We start from the raw sequence: 18,149 nt of genomic DNA on the forward strand, positions 1-18,149 counted from the left end.
TAACATTATTGAAGTCTAAACTTAATCCTTAGGGAAGAAAGTCACTGTTACCACCTCGTGGGAGTCCCGGAGAAGAAAGAAGTGAAATAGGCTGCACTATTCCTCAAACTAATCGAATATAGAAAATGATGGGGCTGGTTTTTTCCACCAATACATTAGTAAATTGGGGCACATTAGAAGCCAACAGTAGATGTTGGTTGGTAAACAATAGATGGTTATTGGGGAAGACAAAACCAAAAGCACAATAAATAAATAAATAAAATAAATAAATAAAGAATCTAACCACTTCCTAAAAAAGTTGTTCTAGTGCTGTTTTGAATAGCTGAACTGAAAATCTGACAATTTTTAATCCAAATAGAGTGATTACTAAGTTAGGCAACATCAGCCGAATCAAAGCGGAATACGAACTATGTGTAATACTCAAACAAATACACCATAAACACATTTATGTGCATAAAATTTACTGATAAGAATGGCAATACTACCTGCCGCGCGTCTGATACTAGTTCCCTCTACTGTCGACGCAAACTGTCCTTCACCTGCAATGAAAACCAAATTCAACTTTTTATACACAATTTAAATTTAAATCAGTTTAGAAATTTCGCAATTTATTTTAATATAATTGCAATTAAAATGTAAATCCTGCATTTAGCAGATCTGGCAGTGAGGAGTTAGGCAAGTTGGAAAGGAGCAAAGTGCAGAATGGAAGTTATTTAATATTTACAAACATCTTGCCTCTCTTACCTTGATGTTTTTAAGAATAATTAGTCTATTTATAAGCAATATTTGTTAACCATTTTCTATAGTAAACAATAAATATATAAATTTTACAATCGCAGCAAACAATTAAGAGAAACCATGCTATTAACGTAAAACTTGGTTAATAAAAATATCGGCTATTTTACTATTTTTATTGCTATTAATGGCGGCCCATTGATGGAATAGTTAAGGCCAATCAGTATATACTTTCTACATTTAATAACCTTTCTCTCTAATCAAAAAATAAATTTCTAATATTAATTACATTAAGTACAAAAAAATAAATAAATTATCGAACTGGTGATAATACAAATGAAGAAGTTCTACAAAGCCAGTTTATATAGTGTTAGTTTGCATAAATTGCTCACACTATCACACTGTGTGATGTGAATATAATAAACCTTAATTTAACTAAGAATATTCAAATTTGACTAAATGGGGACGTATCAATAACTTTTTTGGCCGAAATTGGTCAAAACGGCAACAAATTTTCCAAAATTTGACTTCTTTTTTTTTTTGAAAACAGCTCGATTTTCTTTTCAACTAATATCGCGCAAATATTCTATAACTTTTATCTCCTGGCATAACTCTATTAAGGGCAAGTACTCGTAATATAATTGAGCTGTTCTTTAAATACCCATTTCAGTGTCATTTAAGAACATCAATTGAATCTTAAAAAGAATAAAAAAATGTTACTAAATTTGCTAATTTACAAAACAATCGGTTGACCAAAATTGTACTTTGCTACATGAATTTTTAGTACTTACAGATTTTTTTTGAAAAACTTATTTCATCAATTAAGTAAACCTGTACAATATTAAAGTAAAATTTTTTGGACAAATTCTTAGTTGCAAGATAATTTAGTAAGGTTCGTAAACTGTAATACTTAAGAGGTCGTGTTTGTTTTCGCAAGATTTTTAAAAATGTATTACCTAGCATGAACGTTTTTTTTTGGCTGCCCAATTTTGAAATTACTTACCTAATTAACTTATTAACGAATATTATTTACATAGTATGAGGCATTTCATTCTGTAATTAAGATGCATTTTATTTTTTATTATTGCAGGTTCAGCTCACAAAATTTGCATAAAGTGAGAGATGATTTAGGTAATTTATTTACAAATATACTTAAGATTTTTCTAAAATCACTCACTTGCACTGTGCTGGCTCTAACACATTTATTTTATACGGAAACTCTAATTAGAAAGGTAGACACAACAGACAAGGGTAATCAAAATGCTGCAAATACTTCCTTGTTGAACTTAAACAGTAAATATACGTAATCTTAGACTATCATATTTTCTTAGAATATTTCATATATATATATATATATATATATATATATATATATATATATAAAGCATTGTTATCAGGTTGACAATAGAATGTAGTAGAAGTATACTTGAGATAAAGCCGACCACAATATCATAATCTGACCTCGAACAGTGTTTACTATTTCATTCTAGTTTAGAGGCTAGGTAAAAAGAAATGCTATTTTTGGACGAGACTGTACGGATAGTTGCAAACAGTTCAGAACACCCTGCTAACTGTAATAATAATCATTATAAATATGAACCTTGGGTTAGAAGAAATGCACCCCTATGCAAATTTAGTTGACTTTACAGCGGACAGTTAAAGATAGTTCAATAGTTTCGTTTTATGAACTTTGCCTAAAGTCAATTTATGGTTTTAAACATTGGTTAACTGCGGTATTCAAATAGATTAATAAAATCTCCTTAACAAAAACTTACAGTTTAAAAAGTTAAGTATAAGGGTTGATTAAACGCCAAAAGGTACACAAATCAGCAAGTACCCAACATTTCATTAATACTTCATTGATATTATTTAAGTAATTTTACCGCATTAATTTTCATTAATATTTTTTAAGAATTTATTAGATGTCACAGACCCTTATGCTGGCCATTTTCATCTACAAAATATTTGTTCAAGTAGCACACCATTTAACTTAGATTGACTGTAATATCTATTTATCTATAATAATCAAACTATTAATCACTGGTGAAAAAGAAAACGTTATAAAAAATAAAAAAATATGAGGCTAAAAAATTCATAATCTTTTTTAAAAAATGCTCACACCAACTTACATCAATGATTTTATTTATTTTTATTTTTAAATAAAAATCGTCGGTTTAAGTTCATTCTTCGATAAAGTAATTGTTATTTTATGAAGTAGTCAAACGTTTATAATAATAGGTAATAATTATCTGGCTTTATCGCAAATAATATAGTTTTCTTCAATTACATTCTCAATCTAGGTGTTCTTCCCACAATGTTGTGTATATGTAATATAAAATAAATAAGATATGCATATTTTTAGGACAGCTAATTATTCCAGTATTTTACTATAAGTAAAATTAGGGGAACTAAATTAAATTACAATTGAGAAATGAATAAATAATGTTGAATAATCTACTTGTTAGTAACTGTGTGTTATTTGTCCTCACGAATATTTCGGTAAGACGAATTCAAGACTGAAATATTGTTTTAAATCCTCCGTGATTCAAATTTAAACAGTAGCCGACTCTAAATTTGTCTTTTTCTAATTTAACATGCATGTATATGTGACAACTTCAGAATAAAGGGCACATTAAAGAGAAATCAGAAGAATAATTTGGAATAGAGTTAAAATAAAGTACGTATTTATACGAAGATATAATATAAATTTTATCACAATTATAACTATTATGAATGAACTGGCCAGCATAAGGGTCTGTGACATCTAATAAATTCTTAAAAAATATTAATGAAAATTAATGCGGTAAAATTACTTAAATAATATCAATGAAGTATTAATGAAATGTTGGGTACTTGCTGATTTGTGTACCTTTTGGCGTTTAATCAACCCTTATACTTAACTTTTTAAACTGTAAGTTTTTGTTAAGGAGATTTTTGTACCTTTTGGATAGATTTTCCTTTTTGTCTATTAGCAAAGTTACGTCTGCTTTACAGATTTTTTTAAAATTTGGAATAAGCTATTCTATCATTATAACCTGATAAGGTGTTAAATCGGAACCGTAACTACCACTGGAGAGATCTTTTTGGTCCCCAAACCATCCTCAATAACCATTTTTTTGAGAAAGCGTTTTGAATAAAATAGGAAGGTATTTGTACGTAAATAGCAAAATTAAACTGCGATTTCAGTACTTCCTTTTAAGAGGAGCAAGAAAAATAAACTGCGATTACAGTACTTCTCCCTAAAAGGCAAAGATTTTGAATCGAACGACAATTCATTGATGTAAATCGGTTCACTCATTAATAATTTTAACGATTGCAGTACTTCCTCTTAGTAGGTGTAAGAGCATGATGGCACTTCACAGCCACGTAGAGGAGCTTTAATCACTTCTTCGTGCTAAATTTTATAAAAATCGGATTAAGCTTTGTAGAAATATTGGTAATAATAGTTTTAGAAAGGGCCTTATTTGGGTGGGGCCAACTCCCCTCCTTATGAGGCATAGCGTCGAGACTTTTAAAGTACAAATCTGTACAAAATTTCGATTCGAATGACACTTCATTCATGAAAATCGGTTCACGTGTCGATAATTTGAAACGATTGCTATACTTCCCCTTAACAAGTGTTAGAGCTGATCGCCGCTTTAATGTTACATAGGGGAGCCCTAACCCTATCATCCTACCAAATTTTATCAAAATCGGGCCAAGATTTACAGAGTAATTAGTAATAATAATTTTGGGGGGGGCCTTACATAAAGGGGGCTAACTCCTCTCCCATTCGATGTACAGCGCCGAGACCCCCAAAAGGCACATCTACATAAAATTCCGAATCGAATGACACCTCATTCATGAAAATCGGTTCTCGCGTTTAGGCGCTACGTTGTTTACAAAAAAGGTAACAAGAAGAACAAGAACAACAAGAAGAACAAGAACAAGAACATTTTTTTAAAAAGCCGTTTTTGCTCATTTTCGGCAACTTTTTCCTCGAAACCTATTAGATCTGGGTGGTTGCAAAAAAATTACAGTTATAAAGGATGGTTTGGAGTAAGATTTAAAGAAAATTTGGGAATTTTATCTTTTATAGAAAAATAGAAAAAAATTGTCAAAGTTGGGTGTTTTTCAACGTTACGCTTTTTCGTGCAGTTTTTGATGGTCAACCCTTATACAACTGTCCTACCGGACAGTTTTAATATCTCTTAATATTAAAGAAATATAACTTTTATTTAATAACATTTAAATATTGTGAAGGATTCAAGTACTAGTACTTTATTATAGTCACAAACAAATAATGTGTAGTAAAAGATTAACTGGCAACTTAAAACATGTTGTTCAACCCAATTGATTCAGTTTCATTCATATTGTGAAACGAAATGGGTCGAAAAATCACTTTAAATGTAAGCGAAAGAGTGGTTTACTGTAGAAGAACCACTGAACTGTGCAATACGTAATAAATAGAGCTGGTTAGCTGGCCAATAAGATCCGCACTGACCGCGATCTTTTAACCACAAGAAATGTCCACCTTATTAAAGAGATATATTGCAAAAAAATCCACAACAAATGCAAAAGAGTTAGCTGAAAAAGGACTTCCATCATTAGTAACACCAAAAACTATCATTATCTCCATGAAACAGGGAGCACCAAGAACAAAAACTAATTTGCAGAACTTAAAACGCAATGTAAAGTTTGAACTTAAGCGATTTCTCTTTCTCTCTTAAACGCAAAATATGCATAAAGAGAGAGTCAGAACGAGTGAAGGATCTCAGAAGGACTTCAGATCGTTTGCCTTTCCGATACTGAAGTGTCGAAATACTTTTTAACAGGATTCAATGGGAACATACCAAAAAATAAATTAAATTCAGTTAAATGTCTACTTTGCAAATTTTCTGAAATATTGTTAGCTAAAACCAGGGAAAAATGTATAATTTCATCAGTTCATAGCATTAAGAATGTGAAATAAACTTTTCAGTTTTCAACAAAAGATGAAATCCGAGAAACAAGGATAAAGGAAATGTTAGATTTTCCTGTTGAGGTTCAAATTTAAATCTATCCTCTTTTCTTTAGAAATTTACTTTTAAATAGAAATTAACATTTTACTTTAACTATAAATAATTATGTTCTATTAAAATTTAGTGTAAAGGAAATGATGCAAAGTTTGTAGGACATCTGTGCACATCCTGTATGAATGCGAAGACAACATTAATTAGCTACTCAGCTACAGTAATAACCTCAATATTTTAATTTAATTATAAGCAACATTAGGTTGGTAGTATGTGTAGTGATTCTGTCTCCACTTATATGCAGCGTTGGTATAATAGATTACTTTGGGAGAAGAACTGCTCCTCCAAGTAAAGGGAAATTTCAGTAAAATTTATCTGATGGTTTTTTTGTTAAATGTATGTTGAAAAAAACACCAGCGCTAGATGAACTATTAGTAACAATGACGGTAATACTGACACTCACTAACTGAGCGGAGAAGTTACTTCCCTAAGTCATCTCCAGGATTAACTCATCTTCAGAATAAAGAATATCACGAGGCCAATGGCGTTTTTATCGCCTAGGTAGGTGAATCCAGTATTAACTTATGGCTCCGAAGCTTGGGTAATTTCAAAAAAAGACGAAAGGATGTTGCAAGTTTTCGTGAGAAAAGTTCTTCGACGAATTTTTGGCCCTATTAAAGAGGGCGCGATTTGGAGAAGAAGAAAGAATCAGGAACTACAGCATCTATTCCAGGAAGCAGACATTGTAAAAATAATTAGGCTTGGCAGGCTCAGATGGGCAGGAAAAAACCCAGACGGCTTCTGCAAGAAGATGTACACAGAGTCAGGAGAGTGGGCGCAGACCTAAATTAAAGATGGAATGATTGGGTAGGAGTGGATGCCAGAGACCTGCTAGGAGTGAGGACTGGCGGAAGCGGATTGAGGAGGCCAAGGCCCAGTAATGGGCTGTAGCGCCAGTAGTAGTAGCAGGAAGGTGATCTGGAAGGTGATGAGACGATGAATAGCGGACAAGAGGATTGGAATATGAGGCTGTCTTACAGCGACTTCTAGCAACTTGATCTTCAAAGGGAATTTCCAAGTCTGTGTGGATGGGTTAGATATGAAACGTAAAATGGAGCGTTAATGATAGTGCGGAGAATTTTCGACTGAAATGATTGAATTCTTTGAAGATTGGAGCGTTTCGTTGAACCCCCACAGTTCAATACCGTAAGTCTAGGCGGGTTTTAGTATAGAAGTGTATTATAACATTAACAAAATCTGATTACCTAAACAAAGAATAACGGTCTAATTAGTAATAGTTGATTTAGTAACATAGTATACACGAGAACAGTTGAATAAAAAAAAAAATCTGACGTCAGAAAAATAAAAACGGCTGAAGAGTTAGAGCGCCCTTGAATAGTTACAACCCCCGCACTATCTATTTACGGAGACAGAGCTAATACCGCTGAGATGACGGGCCCCAAATCGGCCACTCTTACTGCCCAGGTATGATTATTTGTAAACATAACGTGTGCCTACTCACCAAGTTTATATTTATCTAGTTCCACTTCCTGTTTGCTATATCCTCATTTTTAAATCATTTCTGAACAAAGTCGCGTCATCATTTAGGAGCAAATTCAAACTCTCTTGTGACCACTCACACGACTTTCTCTCGAGTTGTAAACATAAATTTTAAATATAATAGAATAAATAAATAAAGTAAAAAATAAAAGCTTTTCATCTACGTACAAAGTTTAGTGAAATCGTAGGAAACAATTTTGAAAAAATCCTCATAATGATTTAAAAATTAAATAAATTAAATCCGTTAAGTAAATTAGTATTTCCAGCTCGAAAATTTTCCAAAAACTCGGAATCTGAGAAGCTCAATTAAATCTCCATTTAAAGTAAGATAAAACCTTATTTTATGCTACGGAAAAATGTGGAAATTTTTTCATGCTTTGAAATAGTACTTTAAGAGAAGCCTCTCCAAAACAGGCTCTTTGGTGGGTAAGCATTAAAACTGTCCAGTAGAAAAGTTGTACAAGGGTTGAACGTCAAAAACTACTTTACTAAATGTTGAAAAGCACCTAACTTTGACAATTTTTTACCTCATTTTCGATAAAATTTAGAATTCCCCAATTTTCTTTAGAATAAAGGGCAAATCCTCGTTTATATTAAATCGATGTGTCCATTTCTGTTTGATAATAACTTTATAAAAAGGGCAGAATGTATTCTGTAACGCCATACATTCAATTTCATCGCTTGTTCTCCAATTTGGGACTCTAGCATGTTTTTAATAAGCACTGCTGATAAGTGAGTAGGTAGCTCCTTTAGCATAGATATGTCATCACTGTATATAACATATATTTAAATCAATTCGCTGACTGATCAGATCATGATATTTTATTTGTATTTTGCATTTTAGTGATTTCATTCAGGAAGCGTTGAGACCATTGAAAATAACTCATGATTCATTCGAGGAAGAGATTTTCTAGAACTATGAATTCAATTTCCACATATCATTCTCAGATATCATAGATACTAAGTAAAGTGAAGTAACTGCCTATTTTTTACGTCCAACTACCAATTAGTTGCCGTGGACGGAGGCGACTAGCAAACATACATTACTGTAAATTTCTTTTATTAACCATTACATAAAATCCAAGGACTAAGACCGGGAATCGAACCCAGTACCACAATACATACTAGCTTTACAGGTCTCGCCACTAACCGCTCGGCTACCGTGGCGCCTGATACCAATTTAATGACTAGATAGGTGAGTAAAATATGAGGCTGACACACTTACTTTAATCCTGGACGAGAGGAAATCATCCTCTCAGATTGTACAATGTCACTGTTGTCACTGATTGATCGACTGTTGCGATCGCTTCAGAAATTGAGTTTTCCACAGAAATAGAACTGGTACCAAAATAGAACTCCAGTTTAAGCGTTTTGCGACGTTTTGAGATATTCAATTCACAAAACACACACATCACAAATGTTTTTTTCTTGTTTAAGGGCCCAAAACAAATTCGACACGATATCAATACTTCTGCTTACTAAGTAGGAACCACGAGATCTGCCTGCTCCATCAGTGTTCTAATCTATTTCCAAACATAGTTGGCTGTTCCAACAAAAAACTAAGTTGAAATTGATCAAAGCAGAGGATCAGTCAGTTCGCTCATGGTCAGAAGAAGCACTCCATTAGCTGGTAACAGAAAAGTTACTAAAAATTTCTTAAACATTTGGGCGCATTAGCAAAGTAATTGAAGCATTATGAACTTAAATTCAAATAAAATTCAACCAGCGAGAAGTCGTGCGAGTTTCTTATGTAATAGCAAACCAATTGGAAACCAATCAATAACCAAAAGTTAGGTGTACCTAACTGGTGTAATTGGTTTTTCATTTCTTTAAGTATCTGCAATATTAAGTTGTGATCTTTATTATGTTATTTACTGGAAGGCAGATTAATATGGGAACTGTAATAATAACTACAGAAATGTAAGAAGAGAGAATAGATAAAGGAAGTCTATAAATAAATAGAGGGAAGGAGGGATTAGCGTACTGGATTCCCACGCGGAGATCCTGAGTTCCAATCTAGCTGCTAGCCCTGAAATTTTCTCTTCCTAGGAGCTTCTTACAGCTCACACTGTTCGGTGATAAACAGGGCTGCCTGTGCACTAGAAACAGTTCCGGAAGCCAACAGCCTCAGATGTCGACACGTATTAAATTTAAAAACTTTATAGAAAACTATGCTGTATATAGTAAACACAACTATCCTGTACTTATATTTACACTAGCATCAATATCAAGCTCAATGAATAATCATTCAGGATTAAATCAAATGATTTACGACAATATAGGATGATGGTAGCGAATAAAGCAAAGGTTTTAGTTGCGACTTCTCCCAGAATGTCTTGGTATCTACATCCCCCCCTAAGTTGAGCTTGTCCCTAAGATTATTGAAAAAACTCAGAACCTATTCTTTCGCTGACTAGTAACAAAATCATCGAGCATCTTTATGATTGGGAACAACGCAGCAGCGGCGATTGAATGAACAGTACTGCACCCTCGCGAATATAAACATCAGCTAGGGGTCTTTCCCTGATTTACAGGGAACTGATCTGGAAACTTGTCTAATTCCAGACAAAACAATGGTTGTACCAATCAACAATGAGCATTTACATGTTATTCGTAGATTCAGCTATTGAACTGATAAAAATTGACACTTTTTTTAACCAACGATACATCGTTGCTATTTTTTAAATTACAGAAGGACAGAATTAGTACTAATTTGTATATTTATCAGAATATTTCGAAATATAAATGCAATAAAAACATTATATAAAAAAAAAGAAAAGAAAATGAAGAATGTTATCAGTATAAGATTAAAACTAAAAGTCAGCATTTAAAGGCATTTCCGCAAGTTGTATGTGCTTCGCAAACATCATCAGTATTTATCTGAGCAGTTTGTCCGACTCAGTTTGCTTTTATTGTTTTTTACGCAAACTGCCAGCAAATTATTCTCTTTATTCATACTTACTAATCGTGCTCTCCCACTGCTGACTAAATATTTTGCCAAATATTTTTAAAAGGTGTACGTATAATTAAAAAGACTTTTATAATTTTTTTAATTATTTTAAGGCACGTTCAGAGGCCGGAAGTACATTATTACTAAATGTAAAATTTACGCTCGCGAAATAAAAAAATGTAGATTTTTTTTTTAAAAGAAAAAAGATACAAATGCTATAAGTTTGGATAAACATTTTTAATTAAATGTGCAAGAACAATTATCGTCAAGAAACATAAGATCGTCTCAAATTACTGAGATAAAGTTCTTCCCGGAAATACAAGTTTAGAAACCCCCCTAAGTGCAAAAATGTGATTTTGGGAACGCTTGGTGTGAGTTTGTAAACACTCAAGCAAAAAATGAAAAGTTGCAGGAAGCTGGAAATTCATTTTTTGCTTAAGAGTACTCCATATGGCGCCAAAAACTTAGTGAAGAATGTCACTTAAACCGGAAATTGCACCTTTACAGATTACTTTTCATTTTTTTTTATTTTTCGAATGCGGCTCTTTTTAAATAATTCGCATAATGATAGCATACATATGTAGTCATTTGAAACATTTTTTCGGAAAAATTTTATTTAAGGTCACTTCTGGTAGCTGGGAATGCGAATGTTTCTATCTAAAGTGCTAATTCGACCTTATGTACGGTCATATCATTGATTTGGTATTAAAGAGGAATTAAATGAATTACTTTTAGTAGATTTTTCTATTTTTTGAGATCGTATTGAAAGTTACAGCTGCGACTTTTTTCTTAACTTGTGTAGATTACCGACTCAAAGAACTGCAACATTTACTACAAACATTTTTAAGGAAAATATTTTTTAAGGCAGTTTTGAATGCTTTCCTCTAAAGCAGCTTTTTTTTAAACTTTAGGTCGCGTCAAATTTCTAATAGGTCGCAAAGGTGTCAAAGATAATAATGTAATAATGATAATAAAAATACCTATATAGACAGAAATCCCTTGCAAATTATAAAACAAAAATTATAGTTCGTAATAGTTAGTACTTTCATGATGTTTGTTGAAATTGATACCTCTGCTGTTATTTAGCATCTTTTTCGATTATTTTTGTTTCTATTTTGAGAGAAGTGGTCAATCTGTGACCACCCGCAGGTAGACCCGCCCCTTCCACTCCGTTGACGCATCTTCTGTGTACAGTGAACTCGTGTGTTTACTCTCCAAACAGCAACCAGAACAACTTTGTATGAACAACACCGTTTTGCTAAGTAGTCACTCTGGTGTTAGTAAGAGATTAAAAATTTACCACTCTTATTTTCATTTCCTGCTACCTATAAGTGAAAATGGGCAATTTTTTTTTTTTAAATAATTCATAAATATACCTCAAATGAACTTCAGTAAAATTTTTTTTCTGCAACCATGTAGGGAGGGAAGTTCTCATTACTCAATTAAAATCAGATGTGTAATGCCCAACTTCCCACACTAGTGGGGGGAAATTCCCATTAGTGTCACTTTCCGCACTAGTGTGTGGAAAAACTTTATTGTGCTTCCTTGATATAAGAAGTCTTGTTATTAACATAAATATTTTCTGTAAAACTCTAATAAGCTTATTTAAATTTATTTTATTTAAATAATTAAAAAACGAATATTAAAAAATAAAATAAAAATTGAAAGGAATATAGAAATAAAAATAATACTTTAATAAATAATTAGATATTTTTAATTATAACAGTTAAAAAGGTTATAGTGTTACCTTATAGAAATTTAAAATGGATTCTAGTGATGCCTGTTTAGAAAACACTCCTCCATCAATAAAAGAAACATCAGAAAATGTAATAAGTAATGTAAATACGTAAGTAATGTAAATAATTGTAATATAACAATAAATGTTTATAATAAATAAATTACTTTTTGTAGACTGTAAAAATGAAATTTTTAATTTTATTAGTTAATAAATGGTCGCAGAAAAAATATAATATTTAACTCTAGTGTAAAGTATTTTCCTCACACTCGGCAATTTGCACTTGCACTCGCATCGCTTCGCTCGCTCGTGCGTGCAAACCCTGCCTCGCGTGAGGAAAAGTACTACTTTCCACACTTGTTAAATAAATAACTATTTTACAGTTTATGGTAGCATTTAGGTCAGAAAATTAAATTTTACTTGAATAGAAATCACTTTTTTCGGTAGTTAACAAAAACGGTTAATTAAAAATATATGTACTATATTTTTAACTCCTAATACAAATTAAGTGTCCATATAAGGTATTGTCAAGTTGATCAGGTTAAATTCTAAATCGTGCATATTATATATCTTGTTTATATTATAAATTATAAAATAAAAAATTATTTAAGAATAAAGTCACATAACATTTACGTATTAATTGGAATCGAATATGTAAGCAGGATTCCACATTATAAGAAAATTGGTAACCAGAACCAACATTTCTCTAGAAAAAATAATTTTTTTTTTTTTTTATTGGCGCATCGACTGCCTTGGTCATTAGCGCCCAAACTAAGCATTATATTTAAGCTTCAAACTGTATAATGTTAGTGAGTAACAGAAAGTCAACTTTATTGTTTCAGGCGAACTTTACATTCAAAAACGGTCAGGTGTCGCGTACACATTTCTTTTTATATCATTTCCAAGGCCTGACTGGGAATCTAAGGAATTCCAGGGCACATCCTGTATTCGGCGAGGAAGTATCAAATGTTCAATTAGTCCTTTCCCATTAAATCTTCAGTTTATTGCGATGAAAACCGGTTAGCAAGCAGAAGAGGAAGTTTTAATGAGTTGAAATAATTAATCAGAGAAAAAGAAGTCTGCAAAATATAAAACACAGAAGTGGGTCATAGTTTGCCGCTGGACATACGAGTATATAAATAATTTTTAAACAAATTAGCCGTGGTTTAAAACACACTTTCACTGTAAACATGATTATAATTTAAAAAAAGAATTAATCGAAGAGGCAGCATATTCATTTTTTGTTTTTAAGAGAGATTAATTAAGTAAATTTAAAATAGTTTTTTGTGAAAGAAAGAAACAGAATTCGCTCGTAAAAAATTAAGTTACTTCTGGGTTCGATTCCCTAGAGGACTCTAACAGTGTTCACTTAGATAAAGAATGAACTGTAACGAACTTGGCTTTGTTGCAAACTTGTTTTTTAAGCGTAAATTAAGGGGCGAGGGGGCCGTAACGATCATCTACTAAAAATGTCGCCTTATGGAGGCCTTGACCCTAAAAGTTATTGAGAAAATTGATTTAAGGATATTCTCGGAGTAAAGCTGCAGATCTTGCACTGCATAAGTCGATCTACAATCCGTGCAATATTAAAAGCTGCTCTTCTATACTTTCTATGCGATAGAACTTTATCTAACAATGGGCAAGGCAAATTGATTATCCCCTAACGCTTCCATTATTCTGCACAACGTTCGAAATTCAAATCGTTTTATTGACATTAATTAAAGAAATTATGATCTAAATACTTACATCATAATTTTACAAAATGAAATAATTAATTTAAATAAATAATTAAGATGTTCAGTTAGATTGTTTTGTTCTTAACCACTTAGAAATTGGTCCAACCCTTTAGAACCAAAATATCTGTAAATTATTAAGTTCAACGAGTACACATGTACACCTTACATTTCGGGGCTTCAGTCTAAGTTCATTCCCGCTTTGAGTTTTTTGAATCCTTTCCCAAATGAGTGTGAATACGAAGTTCGTCAAGCCAAATTTCTCGCTCAAACTGTCCTAAATGAGAAAACCATTAATAACTAATATCTTCCCTTCCTAACTACATAAATTGGTTGTACTTGGTTTATCATTAGGTAGCACTATCATCATGTAATGGATTCCACTGTACGAATATTATGGTAGGGGGAGAGAGGAGAGATGCAAATCTAGTTCAGCTAACTGCATCCACATTTGAGATTAGCAGGAATAAAATGTTCTGGAGCCATTGTGGTGAGTAAATATTACAGAATACACGGAGCCAGACATATCTAGACCCTGGCCGCTATGAATAATTAATCTGCTGGAGTCTGATAATCCCCAACATCTCAAGCGCATTTATTTTTCATTACTTCACACTTCGCACAATGTTTAAAACGTAATAATCCGAAAAGTGTTTAAATAATTCATCGATTTTCAATATTTTTAGCAGTTAGAGTTATCATTCTCGTAAATGATCTAGGTTAACATTCTAAATAAAGATTTGCTTTCTTATTCATCTTCTACTTTTCATAATTATGCATTTATGGATGTCCATAAGTACAGTGGGAAGACTCAGAAAAATTATTATTGACAGTTTATGTTTATTCCGTAATTATTGTGAAAAGACTAAAATATCAAAATAAGAAAATACTGGATGAAAAACAAATGAATGACGGCAAGCCACAATCAGAAATTTTGGATATTCTACTGCCAACTTCTGAAAGAAAATATCGAATAAAACTGGTTTCTTTTAACATACAAGTTTCTGCGGCAAATTGTTTTAGGCACAACGAGAAACAAATAGAAAAGGTTTCGAGTTACCGTCAGCAAATTATTGAAGTGAAGACAAATTATTTATTTTGGATTTTTACTATCATCGAAATAGCTAACTAAGCAGAATTTTCACGCACACCGGGCTGGTTCGTTGACATTATCCTCGAAGTGTGCAAGTATTTCTGTCCGGTTTCGGATTTCAATTCATCATCAGTTGGAGGAGGAGGATTTGACTTCCACTAAGTTTCTGTCAAATACACTATGCTTGCTGACTTCCTTCAATTTGAACTCCTTTGGGTTTCTTTTATTTGGACAACACTGTCCTTCACCGGGCAGTAAGCTGTAAAAATCTACAGAAATCTGAATGCAAGCAGCTGGATTCGAACCCAGGGCCTGGGCGGTGGAATCCAATACGCTAACCGCATAGCTAATCTCTTCTCTTTTTGGGTTTATTATTATTATTTTGAGCAAGTAACCTTTCGGTTACTATGCACTTCATCTCTCCTCACCTTCGTTCCTTCTCCATCACTTCACTCAATTGCAAGTGTTCCAATTGCACTTTCCCACTTTCAGTCTTATGCGCGATCAAATGCATTTATTTCCCTTAAAAGCTGAATCATCCGGTTTATTAATGTTGCCAGAAATTTCGTTTATCTGTCGAACCTGTTCATTAAGCGGACATTCAACAATGCTGAACGGACAGACAGCTCTTACAACAACGGGGTAGGGTCGCCACACATCAGGAGGTTTCCATGCGTTAGCCGTGTTTTTCAAATAGTGCTAGATTTGGGTTTAAGCTAATGTAGCTCTTTATTAAACTAGATGTTAGCTTGGTTTGGAGTAGTTTAAAGAAAGGTAGGAAAAATAAATTTAGCAACTTTTCCAAACAAGTTTAACTGGTGTAAATAGTACGTAATTTCTGAGCAAGTGAAGTGTATGAAGTGGAAGTAAAATTTTCTATACCAAATGGGGGTTTTACCTCTAATGATGAATGAAGATCCGAAACCGTAAAAAACGTGCCTGATAAAATCAACGATAACGTCCAACCCCATGTTCCGTATCATTAAGCCAGTATGGAATGGCTTGATTGCATGCATGGATATTAACTGTCCAAAGTGACCTTGGAAAATCATTTATCCTTTATTACCTTGAAATGTGGCTGGTTTTTCTGTGAGAAAAATGTGCTTTGAATCAATTCCCATTTCCCTACTACTCGTTCTTCACATCCCCATTAACCTAGTGGCTAACTATTGAAGCAGAATTTGCTTTAATTTGATTCCTGAAGATCTATAACTAAAAATCAACAACAAAGACTGATTGATTCGACTTTCATCAATTAAAGGCAAGTTTTAATCCTGCTGGATGTTTTAATGGATCAGCCACTTTTTTTAAAGGAATTAGCGCCTCTTGAGCGGATACATCTCAAGAAATAATCACTGAAAACACCATCAAGGGAACTGCAAATCTTCCGATCCTAACAACATATGTTCACATTTTCAGTTTAGGAACAAACTAAAATATATTTGGATACGGAAGCAACCATCTTTTGAAAACAGTAAATCTTTTAAAATTTATGTAATTTAAAACAAAATGAGTTTCCTTGTTACCTCAAGTAAAAGACGCATTTTCTGTCCTTGAGCGAAATCTGATAAACATGTAGAAATTATAAATACCAACTTTGAAGTCAATTCCTTTGACTGGTTAACCGTTATTTACTGAAACTCTTAACTATTCTATTAGTATCAAATATAAGAATAATAGAACTGGGTTAAATACTTAAATAGAAATATGATAATGGCCCTGCCCTGGATTCGAAACCACGTTTTTTGAATTGCAACCTTTATAAATCATCTTATAAAAAAAAAAAACCAAACCCCAAATCTCCATATAAGTTAAATAGATTTAATGCATGTCAGATAGATCGACAGATACACAGATAATCTTAATTAGTACAGAACTAATAAAGATTTAAACTAGATCTTTCCAACGTCCAGTGGGTCGTCTATGCTTACATACTTCAGCTGCAGAACAGCAAAAATATTGAGGTTTTACAGGGTAGGGTTGTCAGCCCTGAAACAATGGAGGAGCCTGGATTTAAAGGGTTCACTCCCCTAGCAGCAGCTATCTCTATGAGCCTTGGTGTGCTTGTTACGTGTAAGTGTATTGTGTCCCTATTGCATGGGGAAAGTGCATGCAGTACTGTGCTAGGAACCCGTGGGATTGCAACACCCAGGAAAATGCATGCAACAGCGAACCCCTGCGGGATTTTCATTTATTATATTAATTACGTATTTGTTTAAATTATTATTTTCATTTATTTATTTTTATGGACTAATTTATTTAAAAATATTGTTATATTAAGTTAAGTTAAATTTATTTACATCATTTTAACTTATACAAATTTACTAAAGAACAACACCGAGACTCCTTGAACTGGCCATTTTATAAAAATGAGTACCCAGAACTAATCGCTACTAGAAAAGACCGAGAATTCGAAGACAACGCTAGGAAGTGGAACAGGTCAACTCTCTGCTTCCTTCACGATGAGAAATTTAAAGAAAATCGTAGAAGCCATTTAGGAAAAAAATATCAGAAAAGTGTAAAATGATTTCGGAAAAAGTGTTAATATCTGTGGCAATTCTTTCATACTCGAAATATCAGCAACACATTAGGCGCTCCTTAATGTACAAAAGCCAGGCCTACTGAATGGTTCAGGAGAGGAGTTGGTCTCTCTCTCAGAATGAAATTAAAAATAAAAGCTTGCCGATAATCATGCATAAAATCATTACAGAAAATTTAAAAAAAATTGTTGTACCAATTACGAAAAACTCCAAAAATAAAATAAACTATTCAGTTACTTGATACATCCGGTTGAATAGATTTTGATAGATAAGTTGTCATCGGTTCCTGTTCAGCTAAAAATGGAGAAATGCGATGAAATGATGTACATTGTTTTTTAAAATTTCGTTTATAATGTAAATTCAAATAAATTTACCTTTCTCGTTTAGCATATGCTACAGTATTTGAGTTGAATTATTGTAAAGATTTGCATCAGAGCACGGAATTAATCAAAAAGGCTTCTGAAATAAATTATTTATAATTCAATGGCCAAAAATTTTTTATCGTTTATCGTTAATATTGATTATTTGGGAAATTTATTATAAATAAAAATAGCTAAGACTAAACCAAGTGATTTGCCACTTAAATTTAAGATATTCCAAAAAGTGAAGTTAATCGATTTGTGCAGTTGAACGGCTAATATAAAGTTCGGAATAACAGGACCGAATATCAACTGATTTTACAATCGATACAGAAAATTTGACATGATTGCCATACTTCCGTAAGAAATCGTTAAAAATATAGCGGCAATCAACACTGGTAACTAGCAAAAAGTATACAATGTGGTAACCTAAAGAAATCCATTGTGTAGTAA

The 18,149-nt window shown here is 32.7% G+C and overlaps 1 protein-coding gene across 6 annotated transcripts in view; it reads right to left on the reverse strand.

Annotated features, from left to right (window-relative positions):
- Eip74EF (Ecdysone-induced protein E74) overlaps positions 1-18,149 on the reverse strand; it is a 539,076-nt gene that overhangs the window by 95,083 nt on the left and 425,844 nt on the right. For 5 of the 6 annotated variants that reach the window (XM_074138095.1, XM_074138052.1, XM_074138070.1 and 2 more), the window contains one exon: positions 486-539. The exons of the other annotated variant lie outside the window; for it this stretch is intronic. In XM_074138095.1, coding sequence (XP_073994196.1) covers positions 486-539 — 54 coding nt within the window. The remainder of the gene's footprint in view (positions 1-485; positions 540-18,149) is intronic. 6 annotated transcript variants of the gene reach the window in all.

The sequence above is a fragment of the Rhodnius prolixus genome, unplaced genomic scaffold (genome assembly GCF_049639745.1).
Source record: "Rhodnius prolixus isolate KJV_2025 unplaced genomic scaffold, Rpr scaffold_1, whole genome shotgun sequence".
NCBI classification, from domain to species: Eukaryota; Metazoa; Arthropoda; class Insecta; order Hemiptera; family Reduviidae; genus Rhodnius; species Rhodnius prolixus.